This window comes from Lepisma saccharinum, chromosome 6, assembly GCF_977018435.1.
Source record: "Lepisma saccharinum chromosome 6, izLepSacc3.1, whole genome shotgun sequence".
NCBI lineage: Eukaryota > Metazoa > Arthropoda > Insecta > Zygentoma > Lepismatidae > Lepisma > Lepisma saccharinum.
In genome coordinates this window covers 44571911-44593897 of record NC_139234.1, presented here as the reverse complement: position 1 = coordinate 44593897, position 21987 = coordinate 44571911, and the positions used below count along the sequence as shown (strand labels likewise).

The following is a 21987-nucleotide window of genomic DNA, read 5'->3' as shown; positions in this document are numbered from 1 at the left end:
AATTTCAGTCTGAGCTAGAAGTAACTAAATGTACTCGGGTACTGATGCGAGTTCACTTACCTTTCCTGCTGGAAGATTTCTTCGAAGTAGGAGTCTTGAAACTTGTACTCTCAGAAAACGGGAAACCAAACCTTGGAGCAGCCGATGACACGTGTTTCGAGAACTGTGCTTCTGGCTCCAGTCTGAATATTTTGGCCTTACTTCCTCGCCTGCGAGATTTCGTCTTTGGCCTCTTGGAAGTCGGAACTTCAGGGGAAGGAGGAGTATGCAGAAGAGCAGGTGGTGGAACAAGAACAGTGGAAGGAACAAGCGAAAGGTCATCCGAACTGGGCTGATGATTTTTCAAGTTCACGCGACTTGAGGTATTCACTTTAAGGAAATTTGACAGCAATCTCGGATTGTGTTTATGAAATGACGGTCCCTTGGAGGAGGCTGAGCTGAAAGAATCACTAGAGTCTTCTTTCCCTGACCTAGAAGCTGGAATTATATGTGTTGGAGGGAATATCGTGAAGATTTTTAACGACGAGTCGAGGTCGTCTTGGATACTTAAGTTAGAAGAGTCCTGTAGCTGATTATTGGGTCTTTCTGTGGTGGTCCTAGGCCTGGTTTTACGAAATATCTTCACCTTCCTAGGCAGCGGAGTTCTCGCATTGTCAGACGCTATCCTGAAAATAGTTGCAACCGATGAATTGGAAGGTCTTGGAGATGTGAACTGAAATCTGGTCTCGGGAGTCAAGATATGTTCCAAGTGAGGGTCGAAAATTTCGTCTTCGGCACTTAAAACTGTGCCATCAGGATTTGCTGCTTTGTTAAGGACTTTCCCACCTGACTGAGGCCGCATTCTTTCAGACATTAAATTAACTTCCGCTTCTGGCAACTCGTTGTCGCGAGAATTGAATTTGAGCACTGTTCTTGAGGTGATGTTAACTGGTGAATCTGACTGAAACCTAAACCGTTGGGTGGAATTAATGTGTTCGGCAATTGCAGAGAACGTGCTGTTCTTGTTGTTCACAGAATTATTGTTGATGAACAATGCTCTGTTACTGAATTCTGAACTTGTGTCGTTGTTTGATGACGCAGAAGGTAAATTTGTTCCAACACTTGAGGAATCTTTAGGATCTGAGCTGAAACTTATGCTGGTATTCGTCGAGAACCTAGTGCTTAATTTGTTTTTAGGTTCAGGAGTTTTGGAATTTGTACTCTTGTCAGAAGCAAATCTAAAACGTGGCCTATCGTCATCGGATAAATCTAGAGCAAATTTTGAAATGTTCTCTCGAAATGTACTTGATAGAACGTCCGACGAGATCCAAGCCTTGTCGCCTGGTGAGAAGCGAAAGTTCGCCGCAGATGCGTTGCCAACTCCTTCAACTGTCGAATTTGAATCTGAGGAGAATATGAAGGGTGCTGCAGTGGTGGCGGTGCCTGTCAGGTCTGTACCTGAAGCAACATTCGGTTGCGACGCGAATCGAAACAGTCCACGATCGTCATTTTTGCTACCTGAAGTATCCTCAGAACTCAGAGTGGGATCCAGAATCGGAGGACGGTTATTGGACGACAACGATCTGTCGCTTGGTACTTTGCTTTTCGTCAGCGCAAATATTATTATTGGTTTCACCTTGCGGCGAGGTGCTTCTTGGGCTGGCCTGTCTTCAGAACGCGGAGTTATGGCAGACAAAGGATCGGTGTCGGAAGAAGTCACGTTCTGATCAAGTCTCCCAAGAGGTCCAAACACTGGGTGTATGGTTTCAATGGCGTCGCGGGGAAATGGTTGCCATTCAGATGTGGAAGATAGAAATTTCTGTACGATAGCTTTTCCATGGAGTCTACTTTGTGCATTTTGGTCTTGAATGGTATTACCGTTGTTGGAAACGCCACTTGGGCTGTCTTCTGTTGTAGATAAGCCTGTGTTTGGATTTGCAGTTGTAGAACTGACTGACAAGGTGTTGGATCTGCTTATTATTGGAGCTTCTGTGGTCGTTCTAGACTCTAAAAGTGGCAGTGGCGTTGTTGAGGTCAAAGGTTTCGCCCGAGGAGTCGTTGATCCTATAATGAATACTGGTGCTGTTATATTGATGATTGGATTAGTAATATTTGTTGCGTTTTTCCCGGCATTTTGTTTCTTCCCAATCTCCTCGAGTGAGCGCAGAATGGAGTCCGCATCGTTCAGAGCAAAAGCAAAGGATCTAACTTGAGACAAATCAGATACTCCTGCCAAGTCTTGGCCCACTGTCAGCCTGACAATTGGCCAATTTTTCTTGAAGTACTTGCTGAACAACTGGTTCCTCCGCTCAATCCTTTCCTTTGGGGAGTTTGTGGGTCCGAAGTCTTCGCTGATGATAACCGGGAAGAAAACGCTTTTCTTTTGTTTCATTACTGACAGCGCCGGTGCGAAGCAGAGGATTCCTGTTAAGAAAAAGAAAATAGCTACAGTGAAAGTTTTATATACACATGCATTAAATATTATTCAGAGGACGTAATTTCCTCTTTCTCTTATAAATAACACCCTTATTATAAATATTAATTTCCAATCTCAATGTACAAGAAAGTGTAATTAAGAGTAATGATTTATGGGGGAATACCCCATATTAATACTTCCACATTAATTCCTGTTCACCAACAGTAATCCTTTGAGGAAAAAAATACAAATATTTCTTAAAGTAAAGTAAAATATTAATAATCTAATTAATGGAAGGTTATAAAGGGATCTCCACGGGACAAACAACGCATTAAAAAGACAAGGAAACTAAAAACTTCGTCAGAGGCAGGAAAAGACCTATGCTTCTTAAAAAGCATTAGTTAAAACATTGTCATCATCTCCCAACATGGATGATAAATCTTTGGAAAGCTTAAAAGTGTGTCTGAGGAAATTAAAATTCTTTCAGAAACATTCATTCAACATTCAAGAAGGATGTGCCGAACACTTTAAAACAACATTACAGAAACGACACAACAAATGACATCTTATTTTGTATATCTGTTTTAAACTTGGATAACTCTCTAATACGTGATGCTGCGTTTGCTATAAAATATTATTTCATTTTTCAAACGTAATGGGGGCCTCCCCAATTGGGCAGTGGTATCTTTGTCGCCATGTTATCAAGGGATCTCGGGTTCGATACCCGGTGGAGGCACATAGTGATTCGGGTCGCACTTTAAACTGTAAGTCCAGTCCCAATTAGCCTTGCTGTGCATAAAGTGGACTTAAAACACCAACTCAAACAATCATACGCAATAAAAGAAGTGCACAAAAAATCTTGTTGTGCCAAAATTTGAACGAATCCTGGTACTCTGACAGACTGACAGATTTAAATTAACCAGACTCTTGGTTCGATTTTCGCGGTATATTTTGGACAATCAACGCAAAATATGGTAAAAGTTGCTTAAACAGCAGAAATCACGTATACAATGCCAAATATTTTGCAATTCCATACGCAGAAAAATAAAATTATAATTTATCTCGGCGAATAATTAAACCACCCATTTTCGGAATCAGGATTCATACCAATGAAAAGTATTTTCGAAAAGGCTTATGTCGGAGAACAACGAGGAACAACCAAACGCTACATTTTATTGGGTAAAGAAGCGAACCATCCTAAAATCTGTCTTGTATGTACACCCAACGTAATAAAATGTCCCAACCAAGGTCTTCTTTGCACTTCCTCTGTTGTACCCTGCATTACGCAACACAGTTACACAGATTACTGCGACATCGTCATGAAGGTCAAGGTTCATACATGTCCCCGTACACGTTACAGTTCTGTGCCAACATTGGCCTCCTTGTCCACTGTCCTGTATTTAGCTGCGGCAATGTCAACTGGATCCTTCAACAATTACACAGAAAAATGAGTGGGTTACATAACTGAAGATTAGCATTAAGAGGCCATAGGGCGGGGGCACTGCTCCCCCCCCCCCCGTAATCGCCGCCACTGAATGAAAGTATAAAGATAATGATGAATATGATGAGAAACCTTAGAATATTCCAACCCAAAATCTCTGGTATCGGAGCATGGTCTGCTAACCCCTCGATCATTAAGGTTTGAACTTAAATACAGACACTTTTGCAATGCAATATTGTATAATTTGTTTTTAGTCCAACATTTAAATTTCCAATTATTGTTTTGAGCGACGTCGTAACAATACGAATATCAAATACACCTTTGACAGTCATCCAGTGGTCCACTCACACTACAAGGTCTGATGACGCCACTGTATCTAACACAATTAGCTCGACACAACAAACACCAGCTTGATCACTCCGTCCATCAGGCCGTGAGAGGCGACAATCGATCAAAAGTGATCTGCCGATATCTAAGAAACTTGCAAATGTGAAGATCTAAAAAGTTTCTGCAAATGAAGTTCTGGTAAATGATAGTTCGACGTAACAAAATTTATTTTGCTTGGAACGTGCATCTGTCTCGAGGTCAAACAATTGAAAGTCGAAAAAAGACAACAATCTGTACCTATAGATTTCTCACTAAATTATTAAAATAGAAACATACATTTCGATACCTAACACTAATCTAAGGTGATACAAACGTTCTCCATTTGATTACTTGTCTGTCTATGACGATCAAGCAATCAAAAGTCAAGAATCAATACATGTTTAACCTTCGATATCACACAACTAAATAAAGCTGTATAATTAAATAATAACTATAATTTGGCTTTTACATGAAACTTTTTAGTAGTGAAAAATCTTTGTGACAACAAAGATGCTATGTAGAAATTTCAGGGGAAAATGTTTACATGATGCTGTTTATATATTACTTACATTTTTGTCTGAGAAGCAGAATCTAGAGTCATCATTACTTATCGATGGCAACAGTGTTACAGTACCGGTGATACTTTATGCAAATTTCACAATATATTGTTGACATGCACATAATGTTTAGTAACAAAATTCTTGGATATGTTCAATACACATTTCAATTATGTTCATCTTGTAAGTGGGGGATTTTAGGGAACCTGAGACCCAGAGTATCCCACAGCACACATTGTGTTTTCAATAAATGAATATTCAACAAAAAGTACAGTTTTTTGGGTAATGACTTAAACTACTCATCCATGGTTGTCAATTGAATACCTTCAAAGGCATGCAATTTGTGTTACTGTTATTTACTAGAAAGTAAAATTAAATTATGTGGGTATTTGTAACTTTACATGTGTGTGAATTGAATCAACGAAGATCAAGTTACAGAACCATAAACCTACGTACTTCCCAGTCACCTTGTAACTTGTTTACTGCTAGCTACACTAAGAATTGTATTGTAATTCATCTTTAATTCAGATATTCTAATAGGATAACATATTTTATATATTTTTAAAAGATTATAATAATATTATTTGTTGTAAAAGTAGGCACATAATATTTTTTTAAAAAAATGTAGGTGAAAACAAGGGAAACTAGGAAAAATAGAACTCGGTAAACGGATATATATTATAAGCTGCTTGAAATGGTAGAATGGATAATGACAATGGCAAACAAAAATTAAAACCAAGAACAGGAAGGTGATGTTGTTGCTCCGAAATGCATTCATGCATGCTTAAAAAGCATCAGACACAGACACGCACGTGTTACACAATATATGCTGCAAAACGCTCTTAGATCATGCAATACACAAGACCTCCCCAAGAAAAAAGGAAGACTCGGGAGGGGTCAATTGATCCATCCCCTTACACACTGGAAAAATTAAATATTCCTTAGTTCTTCTTACTGTCTCGCTCTAGCCTGTTTTATCCTTCCCCTATCTACTTTTTTTCCTCAGTAGCAGTGTTTCTTTGTTGTTTTTGCACTTTGTATTTTCTATGATTTCTTTTTCTGTTATTTTCTGTATTCTGCCTCATGTTCTTCTTTATTCTTTTATCTCTCTTCATTTCTCCCTCTTTCTCAACTGCTTTCTATCTTTCTCCTGCTTCTTTCTCTTCTCCTTTTATTTCCGCTCTCTTTACTCTCTGTGTGCCTTGTTTTTGCATTCCTGTTCGTTTCTCACTTTTTCTATCTCTTGCTTTCTCCCTCTCACCTTTATCTCTCTCTCTCCCCTTGTCTTTCGCTTCATTATCTTTTTCTCTTCCTCGCTTTTGTATCTGTTGCTTATTTTCTACCGATGCCTCATATGTCCCTACGTTTCTTTATGTATTGCTTCTGTCTCCTTAAAACATTTCCTTCCCCCAGGCGCGCATCCACGGGGAGGGCCATAGGGGCGATCGCCCCTCCCAACTGCTGGTTTTCGATATATTATTATGCCTAATAATTTTTGAAGACTCAAATGTTCTGTCTGATCACCAGGTTTTACAGGCTCGAGAACAGTTTTTTTAAAGTTTGATTCAAGTCCACGCTGTACTCATGTTAAGTCAATCGAAACTGGAACTAAGTGAGAATCATAGAACTTCAGACCTTCTGTAAACAAAAGCACGTGTACACTACCAGTGTTGCAAACTTATGAAAGAAAAAATAATCCACATAGCCTACATGGTGTAAAAACATTCCATTTGTCAACAGATGCGGAATATGCAGTGTATCACTGAGTGATGACCTGTTGAAAGTTATTGAATGTATGTTTAAAAAAGTTTAAAAAATGTACATCTTGCCTGGTGGCCGACTTTCAGACTCATCACCGAAGTTCCCTGGTTCACCCCGTCATGGGTGTTATTTGTGAGTATCCTTCATCAAAATCATCTGACGATCACTCATTCTCATCGTCGGGATTAGCCAAACGTGGAAGAAAAGCAACGCTAAATTAAAAAAAATCAAATACAATATGTACATCTTATCCCCCAGGAGTAAGACAGTTCCGTACCAAAGGATTAATTTTCTCTCATATTTTACTAAAAAAACATTGCTTGAAGAATGTGACACATGAGATAAATTACGTTTTGAAACCGGGGTTTCTTCATTAAATTTATTTGATGTTGGAAAGTGTTATGATTTTTTATTATAGATAATGAAAGTAAGCTAATACATATGATTTGATTGACTAAATTAATAATTATGCAGCAAAGACACCAAGGGAAACTAAAACGGCAACTTAGAGATGCATAAAAGTGGGGATAGAAGACTGTAGAATACAGAAATATTTTGAGGCAGTCACATTTTATTGTACGCTACATATAAAATAAAATGCATATTTGGGGGTGAATTTTTAAATATTGTCACATTTTTCTTCTCTCTTGTTGTGAGGTGTTCATTTTAAATCAACCTCCCTCACCCTACGGCCTGCCCTCCTTCACCTGCAAAAGTATTCCGGAGTGTGAGGATGTCACCACCCAGATGGTGAACACCTCTGTATTATAGATCGACTCCCGCGTCCCACCCCCTTCCCCATCCCCGGAGGATCGTCACTGACAATGTGAAAATATACTATCATATGCCGACAATCGACATACCACTTCCGTTTCTGTACTTAGTGAGAAGTATTGTGGTTGGCAACACCCTAATAACGGATTTCTTCCGCATCATGTAGTCCGTTCTATGAAAGTATGCTAATGGAAGAAAAACGTGTAAATTACATTGGATTATACATTTTAAAATATATTTTCATTAAAGGTTTCTGTTTATAATAATAATACGTGATTATTGTATAAATTACAATCGATCACGTGAACAGCAAGAAAATAGCGCCAGTTTCGAACATGGCGACTTCCATGCGTGCAGGAAGGTCTCCCGTGTTTTCAGAGTAGTCTTTCGGAAATACAGCCGTTTGAAAAGTGGCAAGAAGCAGGTTGTTCTTAACGTTTATGTGACGTTGTGTCGGTGCTATCCCAAGCAAGCAGTGAAGTTGGTGTCCAAGTGTAATTGTGTGTCTGCGTCTTTGTATTTTCGGTGTGGTGAAATAAAGGAAAACGACCGGTCAAGTTGTGAGTCCCGCGAAAAAAAAAATTCACGTTGTTGCTCGTATAAACAAGTACACCGATTTTGAGATAAATGCAATACAACGCGAGGTGCATTCGTACTCTTTCAATCAAAGAGCCGTCCTGTCCAGTGTGGAGAAGATGTTGATAGTGATGATTGATGACGATCTCCCCAATTTTAGCAGTCGACGTTAAATCGCCTCTTGTGCCATGTTGAGTTCCTTTTTGGGAATCAAATTTGACAGACCGTACTCTGTCGAGCGCCGAAAATGCCTCAAGTTCAAAAAGGAACTGCTGAATCAAGGTAAGAAAACACATTACTTGCATGAGACGAGCGTAAATAATGTGCTTATTATAGTCTTCTTGTTTTCTAGTGCACGAGAAACCGAGAGAAAGATAAACAATCTCTTTTTATTCCCCGGCTTATCTTTGTTCAGCTTCTGTTAAAACTGGCGGTATATTTGTTGCACAAAGGAGAAAACAATACTCCACATGTCAACAATGTTGGGCAATAATTTGGTGGAAATAAAACCAAAAGGCTTGAATTACTGAAACGAATCTCTCTCTCTCTCTCTCTCTCTCTCTCTCTCTCTCTCTCTCTCTCTCTCTCTCTTGTATAACTTTGGCGCTGTCATACTGAGAGAGGAGTTAACCCAGAGTCAGATAAATTGAACTTTTGGCGTAGAAAAATATGTTCATTCTTGAAAAAGAACACGTATTTAATCACTTGTAGAAAATTTATTATACTTCAATGTGTAGATTATCAGTTAAAATAAAAATACGTTTTTCCATGTTACGTAAAATTAAAGGTTGCGAGTGAGCAGCATATGATGGCCGCACCATTCACGAACAGCTGGCGCGGAGTGATACGTTACTCGAAGTGAGACGGTTGTTTACAGAAGGTCGGAAGGTTCGTGATTCTTACTTTTTTTTTTTTTTTTTTTTTACAGTTTATGTTTGAGTCCGACTGTGCAGTATGCTTCAGAAGGGAATCGAACCCGAGGCTCCTCATACTCCATCATTGAGTTTATCGTGACAATGGGAGGAATTATGATAGATAACGACACATAATAATAATAATCTATTCCAGCCCTAGACCATAATCTCTAGAACATGGAAGTCGGCTTGTTTCCTGTTTACGGTACCTACAATACAGTTTATCGTTTATATAAAACAGAACAAGTGTAGCTTAGAATTGATTCTCGGTGATGTGAGGTATCCAAGTTATATTCGCCTCTCCCAACTGTAACTTCTGAATTCGTCACTGCCTTCTCCTGACACGGAAACTTGACTAAAATAGCCTAGATCTCACTCAAAGACAACTTTTCGACTTTGATCCCCCCACCCGCCTTTGAAAAACTTTCTGCAACAGGAAAAGGTGCAGCGTGCCTCGTCCCTTTGATTCGAAAAGATTCTAAGGCTCGTTTCCAAGTTGCATGCCACTCAGATTCCACGTTTCACCTCGCGTTTCGCTTATCACGTAGGTGTGAAATCTCTCTTAGAGACAAAGAATGGAAAACTAAATGTAAAAGAAGATACAGAAAGGATAAAGCAGCAGAGGAATTTAATCAAACGGGAAAGGGATAAAGGAGAAATGGAAAGAAGAAAATTAATGAATGAAAAATTTCAGATTATTGAAAGAAAAAAGAAAAATAGAAACAAAGGCATTACGGAGTTGTTTTGGGTGTTGTAAGTATTTTACCTCATCCCTGAAACGCAGCTGATGAAAAATATTGCCCATAATTACAGTGAATTTCAATATTATTACCTCATACGTGAAGGTGCCCGTAAGCTTAATGATTACAAATAAAGGACAAATTGCAAACTTACCCAGTATGAACAACAGGTGGTCTTTCATACTGAGGATTCCTTGCTATCTTGCTCCTATAATAAAAAGGAAAATCACAGATTAAAATCTTTAAGTATGACTATTTTATTATTTCTAGTTTGTACAAGAGAATAGGTTAAATGTATTCAGTGTGGCTATTTTTGTTGAAATGTGTCGGCCGAAAGTTCATTGCCTAATCTCGTGAGATGGCGTTTTAGTGTAAACTTGACATGTCTAATTTAATAATATTTAGACATACAAAACTGTAATTGTTTTATTTTATTGTTACACATATCTTACATAAAACTAATGTAACTTACAATACACGAAGACTTTTGAACTATGCATCAAAGATTTATTTATAAACGTACATTTCGCTATGTCTCGAATAATTCTTTCTACACAACTTATTATTTAACCTGAAATTGTTGGTCAACAACCACTAGCCCCTCGAGCGACAGTCGTAGAGGAAGACATAGCAATATATTAATCACGCCAACGAAAAGGGGAAAAGAACACATAGAAGTCAAGGCAACGGTACTTCAGAAACAACAAAATCAGGAAAATTTCATTCATTCATTCAACAACCACCATCACCGACCGAACTTCGAGCGACAGTCGCAGGAGTAACCAAAGAGACAATCACAGCTACATGCCATTACCAAAACATCAAATCAGATCGAAGTCAGGGAAACGACACTTCCAAAACTAAAAACACATTTATTATTTGGAGAGCTGGGGGAATTGAAGAGACAGTGGTGGCGATTGGGTTCCAAAACTAGGGGCCAAGAGCAGTTTACTTTCCCTTGGTTTAGCACAGTACCGGGACAAAAGTGTGTGTGTGGGGGGAGAACTATCCCCCACAAACCCCCCCCCCCCAATCGCGGCCACAGGGCATCCATAACGGACGTTAGTACAGGTTTCTCCGCTTTCATAGTGATATGATATAATTATGCTAAGGAACGATTTTTTCAGTTTTTTTTTTAAATGGATAATGGGATCAACCTAGAGAGGAGACGGTCGAGGTATGAGTGCAATCATTCTTTGTCTCTTAACGGCATTTCTGTTTTGCAAGACCAAACTTTGTCGATTTTCGAATCCTTGGCTATTTTCCTGCACTGTTTTCTTCATATCCACACCTTTTCTTGCATATATTTCTCCCGTAATGCAAATTATATATTTTAAAACAATAATAAACCTTTCGACACATACGCACACAGAGCCAGAGAAGAGGGGGAAGCTGACTACCGAAGAAAACTCCACCTGAAAAAGTTTCTCCCCTCCCCACCCTAATCCATATTAGGCGACGTCACTGCGTTTTCGCCTTAAATGTTTCTGAAACATTTTTAAGATACATGATTTTGCTCAAACGCCGTGAGACTTTAGCCTTAAATAACTGTATGGAGCCATTAAATGCGGCAAAGAGTATGTGACTTGGCCACCTGTGCAGAACAGGACTCTGACATTCGCTCTACGCGTGCGTGTGGGACACTTTGCATACGCGCGTGCTTAAAAGAAGCAATAATGTCCTTTAAAAGGTTTGATCCCATTTCCCAACTATTAAATTCGAGACACGCCTTCGAGCGAAAGGTTTCGCCAGCAAAGAGAAGAACGTGCGTGCATTGTTTCAGTATTCGTGCACACAATAACACATTGTTCTTTATCGCCGTGTTACATAATCAATTTCCCCTCGTTCGTTGCAATCAGGTGGATGGGTCTCGGGATCCTTACCCATCCGCCCGTAGAAAGGAGAATAATCCCGCTGTTACCAATTCAAAGATCCAACGGGCTTTGATCTTTAAGAAGAGTTGTTTCACAACACTAGCGACATCTTTACCCACTCTTTGGAAACCTCCTCGCAGCTACCCAGCGTCCTTCACCCGGTGGAAATCTGCACACTGTTCCACACTTTCCGCTTCGGAATCAGTAACTGTGAAGCGGCTAATTTGAAGCTACGCTCCATGTTACGTCAGATCTCTCAGTAGCGGAAGTGTACATTACGGGCTTCGTTGTTGTACAAACGTCTTAGTGACGGCAATTTGAAGCGGATGTTTTAACAAAGTTTTTTTTTATTATTATTATTCCGTGAGAGCTGTAGGGAAATTGGGAGTTAATTATTTTTGTTGGAAGCGATAATATAAATTTTGCATTGAAAACCCCGCCATAAAGAAACCTACAAAGCTTAATTTGCTGTTCGTAGTAGACACAATCGGGTAGCAGTGGACATCATTAGTGTAGTATTTAGGGAATAAAATTTCTCTGACAGCAGAATAGAGGCCCTTCATCATTGATGCTTTCACATTTCAACCTCACATTACGGAAAACTGGGTGATGTATACTTGACCGATATTTCCTAAATTGTCAGCTTTGCAAAGCATGAGACATAACATGTATTCAGACCACAAGGAGTCCGGAGCGGAGCAGGTGCTATGGGGGGAGGAGTTAGAGCAGAGAGGGAGCGGGCTTTTGGTTCTGACGCCGAGGTAGAGAGAGAAGGATGAGTGGTGATATGATGAAGGGACACTCATGCCCAGGCCAGGATTCGAACCCGGGATCCCTGATAGCGTGCTGTGCAAACCACTCCGCCACGCAAGTCGATAAAAAGGTAAACGATGTGTAGCAAACTCCACATTTGAAGATTGTCAGGCCTACCAATCAAGAGCACCTCCCTTCCAGGACTTAAATATGCGTTGTGAGAAAATCAAGTATTGGGTTGGCAACTAAGTTCCCGCCGTTTTTTAAGGAAGGTGTTAAAAGGTTAGTTTTCAATAAACAGATACAAGTAGTTAATCAATAATGTATTCTCCTGTGTTGTTTACAACGTTTTGCCAACGTTCAACAAGGTTTTCAATACATCGTCGGTAGAAATCACGTGGTTTAGACTCGAAAAAGTCATCCAACCAAGCTCTCAATTCTGCATCAGTATTGAACGAAACTCCCCGCATATCATTTGAAAGATATCGAAAGAGGTGAAAATCCGTTGGTGCCAAATCGGGAGAGTATGGTGGGTGTGGCAGCACTTCCCAACCATGAGCTTGAATGGCGTCCTTGGTCATATTGGGGATATGATGGCGGGCGTTGTCGTGCAGCAAAAGAACACCATGCTGCCGATTCGGTCTTTTCTCTTGAATAGCCGTGTGAGTCGTTCCATTTGTTGCACATAGAGTTCCGCGTTGATCGTTTGGTTCCTTTCAAGCAATTCGAAATGGAGAATCCTTTCCCAGTCCCACCATATGCACAACATCGTTTTACGCTTATGAAGTTCCTGTTTTGCGCGTGGGGTCGCTTGTTTCCCGGGGCTCAACCATTCCTTACGCCGCTTCATATTCATGTAAAGGCACCATCGCCATCGGTGAAGAAATCGTTCCTTGTGTCCATGGGTTGCACGGTGCCGAGCAAGCAAACCAGCGAGGCACCCATGCTCCACACTTCTGAACCTTTTCCATCGAGTGAAGATGCTTCTCTACAGTAGTGTGGGAGCAACCCATTGTCTCTGCCAGTTCCCTTGTTGTTTGACGCGGATTTTCATGCAACAGGTGGTTCAATCGCTCTTCATCGAACTCAACTGGACGGCCAGAACGAGATGCGTCTTTGAGGTCAAAATTTCCTTTTTTGAACTTCGCATACCAATCACGGGCGGTTCTTTCAGCTATAGCACCCACTCCATACACAGCACAAATGTTGTGAGCAGCTTCTGCGGCCTTAGAACCTTGATTAAAGGCAAAAAGGAGGAGGTGTCGAAAATGCTCATTCTTCTCAACTTGACATTCCATTTTAATGATCTGTAAATAACAAAAAAATGTGTCTTAGTAACAAAGAAACATAAATTTAGGTAGAACAATATATTCTCTTTCGCATGATGTACACCTTCGTGCCAAACGTATTTAATGTCATAGAGATTTTTCCAATTAAAAAAAACGGCGGGAACTTAGTTGCCAACCCAATACATTATAAATAAAGAAATAAATCTCTCACGTATGCAAGTACAAAGAGAACCCAAATTGTGTCAAATGACACAAATATACAGTGGCGTAGCAACATATCGCGAGACCCTGGGCGAGATTAGAATGCGAGGCCCCCATCCGCTCTTTTAATTTGAAATCTCGATGTGTATCGATACAAAATCGTCAGGGATACGTCAGCAAATTATATTTAAATAATAATGATAAAAATTCCTGAATAAAATTATATTTAATAATTTCATTCGCCCTAAAAATGTATTTCTCTGTTTTCCGGGAGCTGAAATCTGAAGCTGTAAAAATGAAGGGAAAACTGCTAATACTGTATTATCCATGCCCTTCTTGAATTGAAAACAACGCAAGCATTTAAATGCGTCACACTTGCTTCGTGACAGTTGGAGGTGTTTTATTGTTAACATATTAAAATCGGGGAGTGGAAGGTCAAGAGAAAGAAGAAAAGACAAGACAAATTGCTTTCTATTCGAGAAAGGAATAAATGGGTAAACATCAGTAGCGTATGTTGAGTACAACATGTGGGCTATTTCACCATCCTGTAGTGTTCGCATTGAAAAAAAAAATCTGAACAAGGAAAGCAGATCTTTCTCAAATATGTTTTGGGGTTAAACTTCAAATCATGAATCACAAAATAATAATTTTTATTGCCGACCTCCGTGGGGGAGTTGTTAGCACAGTACGTTACGACGCCAGTAGTCACGGGTTCGAATCCCAATCTGTGTTATTTGTGAGTGTCCCTTCATCAATTTTATATCATTCGTCCTCAAAAGTGGCAGAAAAGCGACGCTCAATAAATCAAATATTTTCTACTGAACTGAACAATTTTATGCGCATTTGTAAATCAATTTTTATTTTGTATTTTAGTAATTTTAGTATCTGGGCTTCGCAGATAGCTTAGCTAGCCCAGAATATACGCCCCTGGTAAACATTTCCATGCAAGTTATCACGAATCTTGGCGTATATGTTTCACATGAGAAATACGACAATGATTTTTACTTTCTTCGGGCCCCTTAGTCTTATGAGCCGCCCACCTGTATGTTAAGTTCCTGATTTGACGTATTCATTCAAATTATAACGTTTAACTAAAATTTAAAACCAGATAAATGTTTTAATTTTATTGCCCACAAAATTAGCCATTCCCATCATTTTTCTCACTTCCATAATTACATTTTTCGTATCAATCCTATGTGACGCTAGGCCCTTTCAGGGACGAGGCCCCAAGCAGTCGCCCACCCCTTGTTGCGCCACTGCAAATATATTAACTAATAAGACATTAAAATGCAATTGCAACTGATAATAATGCATCTTTAGTGCACAAAAGACACACAAAAATGTATCAGTTGAGAAGATCAGATACGACCATTTCAAAGGAACCAAAATTACACATTTGACCGTGTCAACCGATGCATCAACAGTGCATCAGCCTTGATTTCATGCATTTCTTTGTTCTATGTGTATTCCGCATTCAGCACTCACAACAATCATTCCGACAAACGAACTCACTGCTAGAAAATCCAGAGAATCCACAAGTGCAAATGTCTGAATCGGAAATTTAAGTCCACTTTATGCACAGATAGACCGATTGATTGATTGATTGATTTGGTGTTTTAAGTCCACTTTATGCACAGTAAGGCTAATCGGAACTGGACCTACAGTTTAAAGTTGGATCCGAACCACTGTGCCTCCACCGGGTATCGAACCCGGGACCCCTTGATTACAAGGTGACGACGCTACCACTGCGCCATCGGGAAGGTCAAGATAGGCTAATCGAGACTGGACTTACAGTTTAAAGTGGAACTAGCGTGTATCGGACCCTGGATCCCTTGATTACAAGGCGACGAAATTTTCACTACGCCAGCGGGGATGCCACAAGTGCAAATGGGGACATCATTCCGGTTAACACGAAAATTCAGCAAAGACACCTCGAAACTTGGTTGCCACTGATAACAAACTTATAGGTGAGTGGGTTCATTTAAAACAGGAAAACTGGATCTTGAGAATGGAGCACCTGTGTAGTACCAACGCATCACTTGAACATGATTGCAGAAGACCATCGGAAAATGGTCGAGAAGATGGCCAAAGAAACGAGTAGGTTTGGTATCGAGATTAGCCTTTGCACTGTCGCTGTCTGGTCTCGTGTTGTACATATAAGTGTCCATCTCGCTCTTGTCTCGGTCTCGAAGGTCACGTTTCAGTCTCATGTCGAAACATATAGTATAAACAAAATATACAAGACTGGTCACCTCGCAGAACATACGTATATGCAGCCAGCCACAATTGTCACTATGGATTGACTTTGTAAGCACTTTCAACAAAATGACTATATCTACGAGTCTGGTTTACGTAAAATTTTCAATATCTTACTAAAGACTCAAACACCATCCAACGAGACAGATGTCTGTAAAATCGAGATGCGAAAGAGACATACTATTCAACATGGTTGTCTGATTGTGTTGTTTAACGTGCATAAAATGAATTGTTTTACTTTGTATATACATTTATGCATCTATTACATAAAGACTCGACTGACTGTGACAGATTATAGTTTAGATATACGTAAGAACGTACACGCATAAGAAGTCGTTTCGGTGCATTCTTGATGCACTGTCTCGCCACCGATGGCCATAGATTCGAGTCGTGACGTGGGCACGGGTGTTTCTTTCTGCGCACCCTTTTCATCTACAATGCTTACAACTCATTTTGCAGAGAGGACCTCTTAAGTATAAAATATCCATACCTTCAATGTCACTACTTGAAACCTATGATACATGACGCAATAAAAGTGCTTAACTGTATGTTTTTAATTTTTTAACGGTGCTGATATCTTTGTAGTATTTACAAGTATTAACAGGTAAAAATAATTGTTATTTGCAACCGCGAGTCTGAGGATACTGTAAGCATAATTATGGAAATTTAATTGACTAAGATAGTGTCAACTGTTACCTGTATAAAACATGAAGTCAAAGCATTCAAGGTATTAGCATTCAAGCTGTGTTCCATTTAATGCCATTTTATTGATAAATCGTGGAGCAAACATAATGCGTAGTACGACATTCCTTTTTTAATTGTTATTTCGTTTTAAGTTTTGATAGTCACACACTAGATGATGGTAGAAAGGAGAACTTTACGGTATAAAAAAGCATATGCACAAGGTATTACATTGTCATTCTGTGCTGATCATCAAACCAAAAGGATGTGTTCAACAAAAGCCTTGGTTCTGCTGGTTGCAGTATTCAGTGTAGCCAGCGCTAGCACTGGAGAAGAACAAAAAACACCAGTCAATCAGTTTGTCGAAAGACAGTTCACTCAATGTTTGGAGGAAGGAGATTACAGTTGCGTCAAAACTAAAATTCTCAACAATTTGTACGCATTGATGCAGAAGAGATCTCTGAATATAATGGAAGGAGTGAATCTTGAATTTTCTGGTGACGAAAGCACCAAGACTGCTGCTGCTAGAGCTATAGTGCAGCAGAACTGGGTCAGTTTTCTTTCAGACATTGCTCCAAAGTTAGTTGAAAATGTGTCACTGAAGTTCAACGATGCACGTAAGTATATTCTGTTTTATGCTTAGCATTTGCCTTTTCACGTGATTTTCTTTTATGTGACACGGTTTGCTCTACATAAGAAATCTTGCTGAAGGTTGTTGAATGAAGTACTGTTTAAGATTTTACGTACAGTAGGATGTACAAGTATTACTCGGCAAATTGTGCATGACTATGTTCATTAATTTCTCTCTTGTATTCTACGTGATTTTATGTATGCTTATGCAGAGGTTGTCAGCAGCTTGTTTGACGTTGCGTTAGACAAAATAATCATGGTGCTGGACAATTTGCTTGGTAATATTTATGCATCTCACTCTACATTGAACACAGTCTAGAGTTACATTTTGTCGGTTGGTACATTATAGAAATAGTAAGGAAATGGTACCAGTAGTCGACAGCTTTAGGGAACTTTTCTTTGTAATTCTATCATATCACGTGAGTTATGAGCGATTCGTTAGAGGTTCCTACTACAATCAACATTGTAGATTTCCAAAAGTGCCTTAATATATTTTTATTTTTAACTACAAGGAATAAATAGTCGACATGCTTGTCAGTAGACAGTTTCAGTTAAATGTCAAACTACTGAAACTAAACATTCTAAACGAAATCATCAAGAACAAAAGCTGGTTCATTTTTTATTTAAATTAAAGTTAGCATGTGTATTCCTTGATGTGGCAGAGATTATCATTTGTAGAGGAATTATTGTTAAATGGGTGTCTATCCACGTTAATCATTGCTTGGGTTATATAAAAGCAAATTATAATATCATCGGCTTACATAAAAGCTAAAATCATCTACTTTGCAAACATGTGTCCACGTTTTGAATTCGATTAAAAATGTGCAAACATAGTGGCTGCCTGCTGTTGTTTAATAATTACGTAACCTATCACTTATTCCGATGTACATTAGTAAGGCTCCTAAGAGACATAATTGCAATTTTATCCTTTATCAAATTTTTGATCCATATCTTAATCAAACATTTTTTAACTTGAAGAATTGGTGAACCGATTTTCAAGTTTTTGGGTAAAAGTTGAGTAGCAAAATTTCAGGGCGGCGTTGAATTTTGCTACGAAGGTTACTGATGAACTCGAACATAGAAATACTACTAACGTTGAATTAGGTGGTGACATCATAGAAATAAAAGATAATGTTTCAGATAGTAAAAAATTATCTGTACTCTTGTAATTAATTACTGTATGTAGAAATGATGCATGCCGCGTGGTGTAGTATGAAACATCGAGGTTAGAACACAAATCGGAAAATTGAGTTCTGAATCTGAATTTTAAAGCGGGCCTTGTTTTTTGTAGGCAACACAGGTAGGCTACCTCAAATTTTCAGTGTATGAAGTTTATCTCGTAGACCCTCACACTGTTATGGCCTAGTTAGCGTCAACATATTTTATTATTATGATAGTTATTCATCTTTTGTGCTTAAGACTTGCGTTTATTAATAACTCAATTTTGTAGAACCGTAATTCTTAAAAATAACATTTCGAAACGAAAAATCTTGTCAAATTAAGGCAATGTGGCGACACTCACTGTTTAAACAATTTCGGAAGATTAGTACGATTGAAAATAACAGAACGAAATTCAGTGCCCCTTAAAGCCCATCAACAACAGCATCTACCCAAGTAATTTCAATTTTTCATTTGGTCCTTCACATTTTGTTTTCGAGCTACAAAGTTTTGTTTTCGTTTATAAATTGACGACAGACACCATTATAATCAAACATTATAACAATTACATGTATATTATCCCTCATGGATTCGTGTGCAACAGAGATACATTTTTCATTGTTATAGGATCACTGAAACAATTCTAACTAACTTTCCACAATTTTTAGATGAAATATAAGTCATAGGTTTAAATCCCAAGCATGGAAATGTATATCTTTTAATACAAAATTTTCAAAATACATGTGAGACAAACTTCTGAAAAAATAAGTTGGCTTTTTATTTGCAATATATTTATTAGGATCATGTTCCTAATATTGCCATGTTCTTTCCTTTCCAGGTGGGCACAAGGAAAGACTGATAATTCCTCTCCTTGCTGCTGGAGGTTTTGGAGCCCTCTTGATCACCCTCGGAGTGATTGGAGCAAAATTCTTGGCATTCAAAGCTCTGCTAGTAGGAAATATTTCTCTCGTCGTAGCGGCCATTACTGGACTTGCAAAAATATTCAACAAGCAAAACCAAGGCTATGCAAGTTATGGGAAGATAGACGGTGCTTATGGAGGCTATCCTGCCTATAATTAGGTGAGTTGCAGTACATTTAGTGTGATATTATTAACTGCAAAGTTTATTTCTGTTGATAGCCTGTCTTTAAAATACAGTCAACTGTTTCGAATTATTCCTTCTGTGCTTGTATTACTCAAAGAGTGCAGGAAATATTTACAAGGTCAATTTTGCTCCCTAGTTAGCATCGTATCTTTAAATTTATTTAGAGATAATGACTAAGAAGAACAGAGATGCAAGGGTTGTGGTGCAATTCAGATTTCTATGTAGTGAATTGGATATATGATAACGAAATATACGTACGACAAAATTTACAGCTGCCCTGGACAATAAGCGCTGAGCCTCGAAATCTCTGTGTAGTGACAAGAAAAGAATCTCCCTAATCACGGTGCACTACGACGCCAGGGGTCCCAAGTTCGAATGCCGGCCTGGGTGTTCTTTGTGAGTGTCCCTTCGTAAATTTCATATCATCCCTCATCCTCATCGTCGTTATTAGCCAAAAGTGGCAGAAAACGACGGTAAATAACAACAATCAAATAAACATGATAAAATATTCAAAATTTTAAAAAAGCTGTTGTGTCCCGTTTTTGCAAATTAACAGGCAGACTCAAAATTTTGCGATAGAATATTGTATGTAAATTTTACAGTAACTTCGAACAGAGTACTGACTATGAACAATAGAGTTAACATGGAATGTTAATTGGTCATTGTCCATTGTTTTTTTAATTATACTTATCCTAACACTACATTTCGAGAGAGCACCTCACCTCTCCCTCTTCAGGAAAACTAATTTCTTTTTGTCGGTTGTGGGGTTCGAACCTCCCCCAGACCTGTGATTTTACTGCAAATCCCGTGCGCTAACAAACAACCTTAAATGAGACCATCTTTAGCCTTCAAGCATTAACTCATTCCTTGCCAAAGCTAGTCTCATCGTTATCATACTATTTATTTACGTTCTGAAGCATAAATGTCACAGCAAGTTTGTAAGTTATGTAACTGAACATTTATACACATATTATTTTTCTGGTGGAAAGTATAAAATTAGGTATGGATGATTTTTTTTCAAGTAAAAACTCCAAGATATTCATTCGATATAGCAATTCTAGTCATATATCCCCCTCAAATTAGCTGACAATTATAAATATGTTTTAATAATCAAAGATTGAATGATTGTATGTAGGTTTTCAACTAAAAAAGACAAAAATGAATGTATGTGGAGCATATAGTCTACGTTTTCGCTTTCATACTATCCTTGTGTTGCATTGTTATGGAAATATTATTATTTATTCTCTTAGTTCTTTTACTATTGATAGTCTGATGTATGTACATATACTGCTGGACAAAAAAAACCGGACACTTGCATTTTTTGTGATAACGCAATGGGTCGATAAAAGCTCTGGTACAAGGGCTAACTAAATGTTGCAGAAACTGAATTAAGTACGAATGCATAAACGAAGTCCGAGCCTATGAATGGTGCATATGGTACTACATGATCTGCCGAACATTCTGTAATATACCTGCGAGCTGTTATTGCAATTCAGATGTCAAATATTAAAGTGTCCGGTTTTCATTGTCCAGCAGTATATATTTCCTACCGCCAAAATGTGCTAGTAAATTATATACTGTAAGAAAGAACCCATTTGTAAAGTGTTCTGCAGTAAACAATTTACATTTCTTTCAGGTTGTCAACGACCAATTAAAGAGGATACGCATTGGACCAGAAGCTCATACAAATATTTAATATAATTTAATTATTGCATATTATAAGATTCATATAGAATTGTTATTATATAGCTATATTTATTTTCAACTTTCTGCCGTGCGTGTGTGAATGAGTGGACATGTGTATGTGTGGAATAAAAGTAAAGTTTGTCACGTTTTTTCTATGTTAAAATGTTAAACAAAATCAAATTAACAGTTCAAAATTTACACTCGACTAGAGTGTAATTTTTGAGTGTGGCCTTGATGTTTTAATTTGTTTAGAAAAATGTAATAAATCTTTCGTTTTCTAAAAGCAGAGTTCAATTTTTACACCTCTTTTTTAACTTACTTACTTACTTTGAAATTGTTCATCTTCTTGAGGTGACGAATTAAATAAGGTGTGGAAATCAATCTGACGTAAAAAAAACTAAAGACCAAGTTGTATCGACAGATTTCGTTTGTATTTTTGTAATGCAAATGTGTGAAATGTTACCAGGATATGGCAGGTGCAGGTCCGGCTAAAAAAATTCCCTAACCCAAAAAATGTATCGTTTTGATTGACGCTATATTAAATCCATATTTACGACGAACCAGAGGCGTCGCCAGCGGAAATAGTCTCAGTCCACTTTTCTGCCCACCCAATTAGGATACGTGAGAGAATTTCAGAATGATTTATAGAGTAGAGCAAATATAAGCCAGAGAACGAGATACGAAAGAATAAGAGACAGAAATAAAGAGAGAATATTATAGGGCAGTAAAGGAAAAGAGAATGATGAAAACCACAAACACACACAGACAGAGAGAGATGAAGATGGGACGAAAAGGTGTCAAAGAGAAAGAGAAGATAAGAGCAGAGGACAA

At 38.4% G+C, this 21987-nt stretch overlaps 2 protein-coding genes across 2 annotated transcripts in view; one reads left to right on the top strand and one right to left on the bottom strand.

Annotated features, from left to right (window-relative positions):
• The window catches only part of LOC145988727 (uncharacterized), a 45214-nt gene that overhangs the window by 13971 nt on the left and 9256 nt on the right, over window positions 1-21987 (bottom strand). The window contains exons 2-3 of the mRNA XM_083123842.1: window positions 9679-9732; window positions 61-2403 (exon numbers count right to left, since the gene is read on the bottom strand). Coding sequence (XP_082979968.1) covers window positions 61-2403; window positions 9679-9706 — 2371 coding nt within the window. The 5' untranslated portion in view covers window positions 9707-9732. The remainder of the gene's footprint in view (window positions 1-60; window positions 2404-9678; window positions 9733-21987) is intronic.
• On the top strand, window positions 16824-21428 carry LOC145989379 (uncharacterized). Its single transcript, XM_083124723.1, has 3 exons — window positions 16824-17195; window positions 19205-19446; window positions 21107-21428. The coding sequence occupies exons 1-2, from the start codon at window positions 16844-16846 to the stop codon at window positions 19444-19446; spliced, it is 594 nt and encodes a 197-aa protein (XP_082980849.1). The 5' UTR covers window positions 16824-16843; the 3' UTR covers window positions 21107-21428.